This window comes from Augochlora pura, chromosome 6 (assembly GCF_028453695.1).
Source record: "Augochlora pura isolate Apur16 chromosome 6, APUR_v2.2.1, whole genome shotgun sequence".
Classification (NCBI taxonomy): domain Eukaryota; kingdom Metazoa; phylum Arthropoda; class Insecta; order Hymenoptera; family Halictidae; genus Augochlora; species Augochlora pura.
In genome coordinates this window covers 19,122,827-19,136,086 of record NC_135777.1, presented here as the reverse complement: position 1 = coordinate 19,136,086, position 13,260 = coordinate 19,122,827, and the positions used below count along the sequence as shown (strand labels likewise).

The 13,260-nt window shown below is 39.0% G+C and overlaps 2 protein-coding genes across 3 annotated transcripts in view; both read right to left on the bottom strand.

Annotated features, from left to right (window-relative positions):
- Positions 1 to 2,733, bottom strand: LOC144471859 (15-hydroxyprostaglandin dehydrogenase [NAD(+)]). 2 transcript variants are annotated; one of them, XM_078184410.1, is made up of 7 exons: positions 2,607 to 2,733; positions 2,112 to 2,281; positions 1,904 to 2,030; positions 1,378 to 1,484; positions 1,128 to 1,301; positions 318 to 472; positions 1 to 235 (listed from the first exon to the last, which is right to left on the bottom strand). In XM_078184410.1, exons 1-7 carry the CDS (start codon positions 2,668 to 2,670, stop codon positions 1 to 3), a joined length of 1,032 nt encoding a protein of 343 aa, XP_078040536.1. In that variant the 5' UTR covers positions 2,671 to 2,733. The 2 variants fall into 2 exon arrangements, with proteins under 2 accessions (XP_078040536.1, XP_078040537.1); XM_078184411.1 differs by having other exon boundaries at positions 2,637 to 2,733.
- A 3,760-nt stretch (positions 2,734 to 6,493) lies between these two features.
- The window catches only part of LOC144470997 (uncharacterized), an 8,115-nt gene continuing 1,348 nt past the window's right edge, over positions 6,494 to 13,260 (bottom strand). Inside the window, exons 3-13 of the mRNA XM_078182634.1 lie at positions 12,891 to 13,017; positions 12,396 to 12,502; positions 11,328 to 11,501; positions 10,736 to 10,884; positions 10,089 to 10,220; positions 8,558 to 8,651; positions 8,358 to 8,484; positions 8,152 to 8,258; positions 7,406 to 7,579; positions 7,180 to 7,286; positions 6,494 to 6,781 (exon numbers count right to left, since the gene is read on the bottom strand). Coding sequence (XP_078038760.1) covers positions 6,628 to 6,781; positions 7,180 to 7,286; positions 7,406 to 7,579; positions 8,152 to 8,258; positions 8,358 to 8,484; positions 8,558 to 8,651; positions 10,089 to 10,220; positions 10,736 to 10,884; positions 11,328 to 11,501; positions 12,396 to 12,502; positions 12,891 to 13,017 — 1,452 coding nt within the window. The 3' untranslated portion in view covers positions 6,494 to 6,627. The remainder of the gene's footprint in view (positions 6,782 to 7,179; positions 7,287 to 7,405; positions 7,580 to 8,151; positions 8,259 to 8,357; positions 8,485 to 8,557; positions 8,652 to 10,088; positions 10,221 to 10,735; positions 10,885 to 11,327; positions 11,502 to 12,395; positions 12,503 to 12,890; positions 13,018 to 13,260) is intronic.

Below are 13,260 nucleotides of genomic sequence, written 5' to 3'. Positions count from 1 at the left end.
TCAAGCGCAGCTCGCCAGACCTGTTCGCGTGTTATCGCAGACTTCTCTTATCGGACGACCTCTGCTCTGCGGCTTCGTTTCAACGAACATAAAGTTATTCTTGTATGTGCGGCGCAAAGTGCGCGGATTCGGAACACAGACCTCGTATGGATTGCTACCGTTCTCCACGACCCATATACTACCGGACTCTCCGTGCCTAAGAATCGACATCAGACCTTGCGCCACCACGTACGGCCTACAACGAAAAGCGAAACAGTTAGGGTTAGCTAAGGAAGACGTGGCAGGACAGAAATGATGTACGAGATAATCATACTCACGTCTGTATCGACAACTGATCGAGATTCTTCACGAAGTCCGCCTTCATCACTCTCGACAGTAACTTGTTCGGGCTATCCACCGTGAGTGCTGTCTCTGTTAACCCGGGGCACAGTGTTATCACGCGGATACCGGTCTTCTCGTACTGATAAGAGTTCTGAAACGGATCCGGATTTATTTGAAAATTATTGTGCACTAAGGCGGGTTAACACAATGTTTATGTTGCATCCCCCCGGCGAGAAGTATTCAGTAAGTTAGATGGATTGTCTAGCATTGTAACTTTTATGTATTTCATGTGGAAATAGTGTTATGAAGGATAAAGCCGATACAACGATAAAACTCGTATATAAAAAAAAATGTTAGTGTATAAATGTTTGTCTTTTTATTAAGTTCAGGATGTAAACGTTTCACACTGATTTGTATGGTTAAGGCAATCTTCATCGTCATTTTTGTCGTTCGAAGTATCAGAAAGTATTCCAGTGATTTGTTTTACTCCTTAAATTTTCTCTTACTCCTATTAATTGTTTTATTCATATTCTTTTGTTAATTCTATCTTTTCAATAAGTTCAGAAGTAGAAGAAAACATAGACCAATGCACTCCGTTATTTTGATAATTTAGAAATATTGATGGATCCCAGAAGTTGAGTTTGAAATTAATAACTCTGTGCTGATCACTAGTTACGTCTCATATAATATTGATAAGGATTGTAGCCTCAGTAGATAATTATTATCTATTTGTACCGTGTGTATCATCGTCAATTATCATCGCGGATGTGGAATTGTATAATGTTATATGTAAATAATCGGCTTACCATAAGGGATTGCGAGAGACCGATGACGGCGTGCTTCGTGGCCGTGTAAACCGGAAGCTGCGCCGTGCTCTTGATGTCTATGTGCTGGCTGACGTTCACCAACACTCCGCCGTGTCCGTCACTGTCTCTGCTCATATATTTCACAGCCAGCATCGCGGTGGAAATCATTCCTCCCTGAAATATTCATCGTGGAGTCGCGCCGAAAGCAATAAACAATAAAAGGACGAAGGAAATTTCTCTTGTTACTCACAATGTTCACCGCTATTTCCTTTTCCCATCTTCGCTCGTCCAAGATACCCGCATTGTTCACGACGATATTGATTTCCTTCATTAGCCTCAGCGTTTCTTCGAAAGCATCTGCAGAAATTAATTCTTAATTAACAAAAAGATCACTGGATGGAAAAAAAACCGAATGAAAATTGAATTTTCCGAGCATCTAAAGAATTCTGTCACGATCATTCTAGTAACTAATAAAGCTCAATTGAAACTAAGAGGTAAACGGAGAGCAGATAAAGGATTTAATGCTAGGAGGTATTTAAACAGTTGCAAGAACAAAAAAAAGAAGTTGACGACAACTTACAATCTCGCATCCATTTTTTCGAATTAACAAAATATTTATGTTTGCATTATATCGAAGCTCGGTATTATCGTTATCACCATCAATTACATGACCATTCTGACGTTTTAAGAATCCGTTCAGCCGTAACCAAATGTTATCACTTTTCTCGACTTTGTCTTATCGTGAACCGGACGCGGTAATTATGTGCGCGACTTACCAGTCATACGCCCGTAATTAGAGACGTCGACGTGAATAAAATGGACTTTCTTCTCGCCGTAGGACTTCTCGACGCTCGTTTCGATCCTCCTGCCAGCCTCAGCATCGATGTCAAATATCATTACCCTCTGAAATCGCCCGGAGACAGGAACAATTAAATATTTCAGCGAATAGTTGGCAATGCTTTGAAATACTGTAGTGTCACTTACATTCGCGCCGTGCTTCAAAAAGTGGTTGAGAAACGCGAGCCCCAATCCGGCGGCGCCTCCAGTGATAAGGACATTTTTACCGAACACGATCTCTTTGATCGCATCGACTTCCTTCGCTTTCTCGGACGCGGACGATCGCCTGCGTCTGTGACTGACGTTTGGTATGATCTCTGCAAAGTTCACGGGAATTTAGCACTTGTTCTCGTAACAGAGAAACGGGAACGCGATAAAAGAAGCGAAGAAATCTTCGGACGCCATTAACGATCGAGAAACAATACTTGAAGTTCGATAGACAAGTGTCGTCCGCGATTAAAAAGAAAAATGACAATAGATACAAAGATCCGGTAGAAGATCAATAAGAACGTTATTGAGCTGGCTCTCAGTTTTCTTCGAGAGCAATAGCGTTGAATCATTTCACATCCTTTGCAGGTCTATGTTCCTTTGTGTTCCTTTGAAAGCATCGATATTCACATTATTCTTTCTCATATATCGCACCATTTTCTTTGAAGGTACGATCAAACGTACCCATTTCTCTATCCAGCGTTTCCCACAGATCCATGAACGGAAGGAATGAGGAGAGCTTCTATCGAGGAGGGAGAACTCGCGCAGGAGGGTGACCGCTTCTTGGCGTACTGAAGCGTGGCTAGTCTTCGCCGGTGGTATTTATACGCGTATGGAGCTATCGAATCGCGATTGGCGTCGAAAAAGACGATACGGATGCGACGCGTCGTGGATTTTTATCGCACGCAGCTTCGCGGATACTAACCGAGGGCGATCGTGCACCGTCCCACTCCTCCCCTCGCAATAGACGCACCACGGACGGTCGATAACGTGTTAATTAACCCTTTCGTTCAGAATAATTAATTCAGCCACGGTCCGTCACGGTATCGTTATTGTACGTCAATTTAGAAATTAAAACGGGACATATCGAACTCAAGATGGCGAGCTTTTTACGCTGGCTTTCATTATACGGTCAGTCCCATAAGTATTTGTACTCGCTGTTTAGGAACAAAATTTCGTTTTTTCTTCTATAAGTCGAAATTTAACCTTTGATGATTTTTATGGTAGCACAACATATCATTCATTATTCATTATTCAATTTTGGTACAATTTTGTACGAGTAAACTTTGTACACGTGTCCACCTGCAGTAAAGAATTTATTGCAAAATCAAACGCGTCGTTTGATTTCGACCAATTTCTTTCATAAACAGTAAGTTTATAATTCTACATGGCCGAGAATGGTCAAGGCAGGTCAGAATTACATATTACCAAGTATCTGTCGTATGATTTCGATAGGCGATTAAATCCTCGTGTCGAATGACGTGTCGCGAATGAGTTACGGTGCAACGACCGTCCGATAAAAATGCACCGATTGTGAATTACGATAGATGCATGACTTCCGTGATTGTCGCGAAATGTCGTCATGGGAAACGCGGGTCAAGGAGGTTTCCCATTTTCCTTGACTCATCTGCTCTGATCTCTGGCGACGCGGAACTGCACAAAGAAACCGTAAATGCGTCAATGATCGTGAATGACAAGATCTAACTCTTTCTTATCAATTTCTAACGAATTCGTTTTTTTTACATCGGAGCCGAGAAGATCGCTGGTTCAACGGCGATAATATTATCGAGTCAAAAAATTCAGTCGGAGACACCCTTCGTTGAAAAATTGCTTCATATGAGTTACAGATAGATTGATTTTTATATTGTCAATTCCAGGAGGAGTATCGTTGCATCAGAGAAGTTGCGTTATTTCGAAGAATTTTGCTTCACGCAAGTTTCGCTGTCGAAATTGTGACATTTGTGTCGTTAGTTGCAAAAGTACTGTAATGATTATAGAACCTAGATTATTTTCTTCATTCTGTCGCGTTTAACCAGGTTGCTATTTTCAATAAGTATACTTGTTATAACACAAAACGTTGACATTTGATATTCTTTATTAAATTATATATATTTTAATACAATTACACTAATTTACAAATTTTTCATAGATCTTGCAACGATCAATTGGTTAAATTTATCGTGCACTAGGTACAAATAAAAACAGCGTGAAGACAGTTTCATGCTCATTCTCAGTAACAGAAGTGCCATTAAACCGCAAGGTGTTTACCCTATTTCTCATTTATGTGACCTAGTTTTTTGAATTTACAGTCGAGTCAAGTGTTTTCTTTTCATTCCACTTTCGTGGATAGTTGGCGGCAATACATACCGTTTTCGAATAGAAACAGATAATTCTCTCTCTCCCTCTCTTTAGCTGTTAGAGTAGAAAGGGTTAACACTATTTCTCATTTATTCGGCCTACTTTTTAGAAGAAAAATATATCTTCATTGCTTCTTTATTTTTGAAGATAATTGGAAATACATTCTGCATTCGGGTAGAAATAGCGCATCCGGGCGAGAACTATCTCGGCCGCGTCTATCGTGTCTGTCTTAACCTTTCCGCGAAGATAGCTAGCGCATGCCCCGGCTGCCGTTTACCTATTTTTCTTTTCAGAAAGCACGGCTCGGGGACGGCCGGGGCTGAGTAATCTGTGAAAAACATAAGTCACAGAGAGTCGTGTGGCACACGGGGCTGATAAAGCAGTCGACGTACGCGCAGCTCGTGCTCCGTCTCCCCTTATCGAAGGAAAAATGCATTTAATGTCAGACACGCCAGGCATAATAAATGTAGGGGCACCCATGCATTTCAACGCGAGATATATCGAACCGGCATGATCCTGTTCGCCGATGAACTTTACCTCTTCGGCGTCGGACACGACGCTCGAATAGAAGCAAGCGAGGCGTTCCTCGTTGTGTTTTACTGATTGGCGGCACATTGTTGCAGACTCGCAATAGCTACCGACCGTGCGCTCGTGTCGATGCCCATCGATCATTCGCATTCAACGTCATCCTTTTTCTTACGATAATCACGAACTTCGGCACAACAATTCGACGGAAATCTAATTTCTTCAATGCCCTTCTTCGACAATAACACGGGTTTATCAGTTGCCAAATAATAAAATATGGTAAAGGTTGCTGTGCAATTTAAGACTTTATAAATTAGCGACAGATACGGCAACACGCGATACAGTCGTCTCGTATAGACAGCCGCAGAAAGGGGGAGACAATTGGAGCAATTGTTCAAAGTGCCGCCCTGAATATCGTTATCGTTTCAGACTTTAATAACCCCGATGATCTAGCGAATATCGCCGAGCATCGTTGTATACAATTTCCTCGTGAATAAGAACATCGAGATTCCAAGTGTATTAATTACTACGATAATTGCGCGGAGATATCACGAATCTATATCACCTTTCGAAGACATAATATTTGTCCATAGAGATCTGTGAAAGCACGATTGTATACAAATTACATTCCACGAGTCAAAACAATTGATATACGTATCGCGTAAACGAGAAAGTAGTTATTTTTAATCAGTACCTAAATTCTTGATAATTTCATTGTAGATCTTTATGCAAAATGCAATTTTTCTGCACAGACATTTCAAAGTGCAAAGAATCGATCAATTTATTCGTTGTCTAAAATTTCCTCGCAATACTCACATTTTTCTGCACGTTTCTAAGCGATAAATATTTTTTCTCTCGTTCACTCTCAATTCTCGGCAAGCTCCTCATAGATGCTAAACGGGATGTTACCGGGTTATCGTTTGTCCGAGCTGATTATGAAGTTTTGTGTACACGCAGCTTGTCGATTCGCGAACTATTCTACACACATCGTCACGCGAACCGATGTGAACGCACTCGTACACGGAGGACAGTATGGCGACGCGCGTTTTTCATGCGTGTGATCCGAGCTAAAAGCTGAAAAAAAGAAAAGGGGAAACGTCAACAACCTTTCAACTCTAATGCCGTTTTTCCACGCCTCTTTAGCCGGCCGATAAAAGATAAGGAATTAAAGTTTCGGTTTTTGGCGTAATCGAGTCTTCGGTGGTCCACGATATCATAGTGCTTGGGGTCCGACAAAAAATTCTGTGACCCCACCAAGATTCGTGGTGTCTTTCAGATTCGATAAGATTTAACTTCGGCGAAGTTTTGTTTTGTCGGACTTCGTTGGGAACGGTAATCTAAGTTTTTGTTATTACAACGACTAAAAATATTTCATTTTATTCGATTGCGACGGGAATGACGTGTGAAAGTTTAGATTAATCTTTATTCAAATTTTGGTTTATCTGTGTCTGGTACATTTTCGAAAATACATCGGATCCGCAGTGTAGTATTGAGAATTGTTGAACATATATAATGAACGTTGTAGATTAAACGTAGATAAAATACAATTAACATTATCGACGAAGATTGGGATGGTTTGAGGTCAATGAATTTCATTGGGACGTCAAGGAATGGTGAAAATATTGGCAATTAAATTTGATCGTACACAAATTTATGTATTATTATTTCCACCGAAACGAATTTACATTACGATTACTGTAAATATCACAAATCACGGATCACGAATTACGATAATAATACTTTAATTGTAGTTACAACAATTTTCACGTTTCAATATTCTCCCGGTTCGTTTTTAATTTTCATCGGCCGAGAATTCGTATGACTTTATCGGCAGAGTGTCGGGCAATTGAATTTCGTAGACTGGCTTCCCACCCTCGCCGATCCAAATGCTTCCGTTACGGGCGCACCTAATCGCGTAGACCACTCCGTGGGCGATACTCTCCACTCTGGCAGACAGATTTGACAAATTAGCAACGGTATTTAAGGTTACAAATTAGCCAGTTAACAGGAATCTATCTGGAGTTAATAATTCGAATATTCGTATTAAGAAAAAGAAAGTATAGAAATTGACACGTAGAGAAGGGTGCATAAATATAATAAATTATTATTGCTATCAGTACGCTATATAAAAAATTTTGAAACAATTTTTAGAGTATACAGGCACGGCACTAAATAACAGTATCCTTAAATTTTGTTTTTTGTTTGACACGCTTTGTTGTCATTATTAATACATAAAATAGGAGAATTAGCTTAGAGAAATGTGTGAAATTGTTACTTTGATAATTATTACTTTGGCAGTAGTGTATCTGTAAAGCGTGTTAATTAGTTTGTCTGTTATGCTTACTTTTGCGACTGATACCTGTGTCCTTCTGGCAGGTCATCCGAAGACTGCTCGACATCACGACACATTACTATAATCCTCACACCCGTCCTTTTGTAGTGATAAGGTTGCTACACACAAATACGTTCAATTATTATTCACGGTTCTTTCAAATATCAAATAGAAATGTAAAACGGGCTACGTTAAAAATAAAAGGTAAACAATGCTTCAAAGAAAAGATTAGACTTACTGCGAAAGAACGACTAAAGCTGACCACTGCGTGCTTCGTTGCAGAATACACCGGCAGCGGCGTTAACGAGTCCAGACCAGCCACAGACGAAATATTAACGATAACACCTCCCTTGCCGCCGGCGTCCTTTTGCATTTGTTGTATTCCTAGAAGCGTGCCGCGTATCACAGCTGTCTGCAACGGATTGACCTCGTTATAACAAACCACGGTGACGTAGCGTCGGCGTGCAATCTTCGAAAATACTTTCTAATCACCGTCACAGTGTTGCGGTATCTCGTCGCGCACTTATTTGTGCATGAAAATGAACTAATGTTTACGAAAGAAATCGACCCCTTCATTTTGGAGATTTGCTTATTACATTACGATCGTTTCCATGACATGGTAATTAATTTACCGAATAAGATATATCAAATTTTTGTAGTAAAAAATTAAAAAATGAAACGATCAAAAATTTTAATATGTCTTACTCGATAAGTTAATTACAGGTGAAACGAAAGATACTTGGTAATCTTATTTTAAATTATAATTTTGGAAGAACTTGTTGCATTATACTAGTCATAATAATTTGATGGTTGTGGATGAGATTGTCGGAGTTTTTCAACGATTTGTTACTACTATTGCAAAGTTTTTGATAGAATAGTGTAACGTTTTTTATATTTTCTTCTATGTACAATCCTCGTGATAGTAAAATGCTAGAGGATGCCGAGCAATGCTAGAATTAGTCAAAGTATGCTTCCCTCTCTTACCACGTTTACGTCAATGGCTTTCGAGAAGTCGTTCTCATTAATCACGCTAGCATTGTTTACTAGAATCTCCAGGCCGCCGAGTGCGGTGACAGCTTTCTTGAATGTGTCTGTAACAAACGAAAGAAAATCGCAAATCAGGATAACCAAGCTATCTCTCAACTATAACTATTTAATTAAAGTAAATGACTATCTAATTTCATAATTACTATCGAATTCAGAATTATTTGTGACGTCACAGCAGAAGAAAATTGCTCGATTCCGTCCAAACTCCGCGTTCAATGCATTCGTGGCTTCTATTCCGGCGACTTCGCGAATATCGATCATCGCTACTGTCTGAAACACCACAAATATTAACCAGCTGATCGTCAGATACGTCGAAATGATCGTTAAAGCAAAGATTACTTACAGATACACCATTTCGCAGCAATTCCCTGCTAACAGTCATACCTAGACCACTCGCAGCTCCTGTCACGATCGCTCTTTTATCCTTGATCTGCATGCTTCCGGTTTATATCTTGCTTCCGCCTCGAAAATCTGCGAAATAGAGGAATTGTTTATATTTACTAATTCACTAAAACGGGAAATACAGTTCTAAAGACGCGTCTATGACGATTTTAAAGCGCTTTAACTTTAAAACTATCAAAACTACAATTTAATTCGTTCGCGCTTTCATTCGCAGTATTTTTAATAAGCGAAAACCTATTTTTCAGCGAACCTTTAAAAGAACTTGCATGATTTCTCGAACAGTATTTACTATACTTTCTTACCTTCGCAACAACGGTGCTCAGCGAATAATTCGGGATAAATTCTGCTTGGTAGGATTTACTATGTTCGAGTCTCCTTTTGAATCAGCTTCGGAGGACATTCGCCGTTTAAGTTGTCGCCCATTTACGATAAACGCGTCCGGAGATCTGAAATTCAACGGGTTGCAACGAGCAAAACTTTCGCGTAATTTAACGATTCGCCCGATGCAATTAAACAACGTCTAAGTCGTCACTGACCGCGCCGCTGTTTCTGCAGACCGTTCTGTCAATTGATACGGGTAGAATTGCTTGCTTTCGTATCACGATCTTCGACCTCTCGCTCGCCATGGCTTCCCGGATTCGCGGAGAACGGTTCCCTATCTTCGTCGATCTTCCGTTGCAACACAATTCGCCCCTTGATCTTTCCAGATCCGACGCATGCGCTGAAACGGAAACGCGGATCGCGATCTCCTCCTGCCAACTTTTCGTTTTTTGGGGAATTTGAATTTGACAGATCTCGGGGTTGGTAGCATTCGCAGGAAGTGCGGAGAGGAGAGGAAGTAGTGGAAATCATTCAGATTTAAATGTCTAAATAATTTGGTGAACGTGAAATGTTGTTGAAGAGTTTCTGTTTTTATAACATCTTCTTTCTATTTTGCAATATGTTTCGAGAGGGGGACTTATTAGTAAAATGAACGATGTCGTGAGAGGAACAAAAGCTATGCAGAAAAATATTTACATATAATGAAAAATATTCGAAGTATTGATGTGGGACTCGCCAAAATCGAGATTTAAATTTTAAATTTTAAATCTTAAATTTAAGTATTTGTATTACGCGTTTACAAAAAAGAAATCATGAAAACAGTTCAGAACGACTCCAAAAAATAATGCAATTTAGCCAGAGTTAACACGAAATATTAATGATTAAAATTTTGGGCGACAATGTCACGAAAGTGAAAGCATGCGGCCATCTTCTTTCTAACTACAAATATTAGTTTCAATAATGTAGAGGAAAGGCACTAAAAAGTAGAAAGGGAACTGTCCTGTCATTGAACAATGTTAGTGGTAGAAAGAAAACTCTGTTTTTTTTTTATATAAAAAAGTTATTTATTAAAAGACGTGAAAATACCTATTCTAGGCAGTTCTTTATAATTACAATTAGTTTTTCTTTGGCATTTTAAGATCTTTTCTTACAAGTTAAGTTCTACTTTCTTGTATGGAACAAATTCAGCACCGAATGGTGGTTGGCCACCTTCGCTGACCCACACAGATCCGTTCTTGCCCTTCTGGATGAGTAATACCATTGCCTCCGCCACGTTCTCGGGCCTAGAAACAAAAACAGAAACGATCAGTAAATGTTAAAAACATCGGCAAGTATTTAGAACATCGACTGCTGAATCCAAAAATGTGCCATCAACTTATTGTATACAGGGTGTTTCAAAAGATTTCGAATCGCTTGAAGGGATGATTCCTATGGCTAATTGAAATTACCTTTCCTTCACTGAAAATGTTCTCCGCGACTTTGTTAACGAGTTATTAACGAACAGCGCCAATTAGAGAACAGCCGTACTCGTTCTCTGATTGGTCCGTATTTTTTCGTTAGTAACTCGTTGACGCATTCGCAACGAACATTTTCGCTAAGGAAAAAGTAACTTCGAATTACTTAAGGAATCACCTCCTTCCGGGAGTAACAGAAAGATTCTTATGGATCACCCTGTATATTTTTTACTCGCTCTTGTTGTCAACGCAATTTTCTCAAGTCTCTGCTTTGCAACGACGCTTGTCTTATTTTTCGGATTCGATGACATCCACAGCAGTCAACGTCTCAAATTGTTACTTACTCCTGTTGGGGCAGAGTATCTATGAGTTGCCTTAAATCCCCGCTTTCGATGAACTCAAACTTAGTTTGCTCCATGGTATCGAACAGGCAAGTGTTTGTGACACCGGGGCACATAACGAGAACACGAACGCCGGTTGAGGGGTACGCTCTCTAAAACGATAGAATGATAATCAGGATTTAATTAAAGAAGACAGACGCTTCCGCTGACGTTACAGTAATGTTCAATCATTTGTTTAGCACTCGAACGGCGGACCTTCTGCAAAAAAATGTAACCGAGTACGCTTAGAAGCGTTGATAATTCTATTTGTCAATATATATTAAACAAACTGAATGTTATTATATTTCTTGAAGTAAATGTTATAATATTTCGTATTGCAACTGTGAACTTTCTATGCCAGTTCTGGTTTCGTGGATTAAATAACTTTGATACTGTCGGAATCTTTTTCGATTGAAATTAAAAATTTGATATTCTAGTAACGATTTCTATCTAAACATCTGAATCTAAACATATCCAGGCTTCGTCGTCCGAGTGTTAGCAAACGGCTGTTCTAGCGATTAAAATTAAACGTAATCGAGCCTCTCGACTAATTTACCTCCAGGCAACGACTGAACGCAAGCACGTCATGTTTGCTACTGCAGTAAACCGGGAAAGTGGGATAAATGCCGAGACTGACGATAGATCCAATGTTTACGACGACACCACCTTTGCCGCCTTTGTCTTTGCGCATGTGCTCGACCGCAAGGAGCGATCCTTGGATCACGCCACCCTGAAATCCAAATCGAGGAACTTTAGCAATTTTTCTCAACGGTAATAGTATTTATTAATAACATAATCGCTTCGACTGCCAAGCTAATAATTTTAAAAACTATAATGCGAAACTAGATGCTGCGAAGAAATATTTTTGTGATGCCAAATTGTGCCTTATCTTCTTGTGTTTTGTACAATCAACGCGTTAAGCTCGGAGCTGATTTTGTTCCACTTGAGATAAGTTAAACACGTACGAGCTCCGTTACTTTTAAAAGATCGTCAAAATAATTTTTAATGCATTGTCAATTATTACTCGCTCTTAATAGGATATATTAATCCTGTTAACCTATATAATTTCTGTTAATATATATAATTTCTGTTAATCTATATAATTTCTGTTAATCTATATAATTTCTGTTAATCTATATAATTTCTTTTAATATATATAATTTCTGTTAATCTATATAATTTCTGTCAATGTATATAATTTCTGTTAATATATTTACAATTGAATAGCTCTCACGCGATTTAACAGTACAGCGGACACTAATTGCAACTAAAAGCGTCCGTCTTTCTCCAAGAATGTGCGAGTTACTACTTTCGCAATTGAGCTATGGCGACCCTAATTTTTTGCGGACTGCCCGCTTTAAATAACGAAATCAATGCCTGAAGCTCGCGAAACCTAAGAGTCGTTTGTGTAGATACACGATGATAAATAATTAGCTTGGTTTCCGAAGCAAGTGTTATTTTCAGCAATACTTTACCAATTTCATTTTTAGCAATTTTACAAAAAATATCTCGTTAAAATTGATTTTTAAATTTCGCTTAAAATCTTTAGAAACGATGCTGGGATCGTTTTTACAAGATTTTTGGCTAAGTAGATTTTAAACAAATCGGAATATATTTTACTTACAACGTTGACACGAAGGGTCAGCTCCCAGTTCTTGTCATTGATCAGACCGGCGTTGTTGATAACAATATCGACGCCGTTCATCGTGTTCACAGCTTTCTTGAAAGCCTCTGTTATCAGAAATAATGGTTGCTAATTTGTTTGGACGAAAACAGGAGACATTTCATAACTCTTATCTGTATAATCGTTTTATTCTGATTCGATTACATAAGTATATGTGATTAAGTAGTCATACGTGAATAATCTCACTCCAAATATTTTTTATATATCTCCATAATGTGAGTCAAGTTTCTATGATAAGCTAAATTTGCATCTATAAACACAATTTACATATCACAATGTAGCTTTATCTTATCATTCTCAATTGGTAGATATTTCTATTAGCTCATATGCACTGTTCCAATAAAGCACTATCTTCTATTAAAGCTTTCACTATTTTTACTCCGGTGATTATCTCGGAGATTTGCATGCACATTAATTTAAAAAATTAAACGGTACCTTCGAACTGTTGGATGTTTGTCACGTCGCACTGGAAGAACACGGCCTTGCCTTTTCCGAACTCCTTCTCTAAATTGGCAGCGCTGGTCGCGCCAGGAGACGTTGGCAGATCGAGGATGGCGACAGTCTGAAAAAATTTAACAAACATTTTGGAAAATCATAGACCTCGAGGTATCACGTTTCTATGCTGGTTAACAATTATGACAATTTCAAACTTTTGCGGTGAAAATTTGATTACACTGATTCACTGAATATATCTCCTTTTTACTCGAATTCACTATTCACTATCGTCGATTGAATCCTCTGCCGCGCTTTAACGAGTCAGACTCGCGGCGGAGATTTCTAGTAATAAACAGTTAAGTGTGAATGT

What these genes read in the sequence shown, in the direction of transcription:
- LOC144471859 (XM_078184410.1), bottom strand. Translation starts at nt 2,670, where the DNA reads ATGGATCTGTGGGAAACGCTGGATAGAGAAATGGGTACGTTTGATCGT. An exon ending in GTCTCTCGCAATCCCTTATG is followed by an intron (nt 473 to 1,127) that starts GTAAGCCGATTA and finishes GATCCGTTTCAG; the next exon opens with AACTCTTATCAGTACGAGAA. An exon ending in GATCAGTTGTCGATACAGAC is followed by an intron (nt 236 to 317) that starts GTGAGTATGATT and finishes TTTTCGTTGTAG; the next exon opens with GCCGTACGTGGTGGCGCAAG.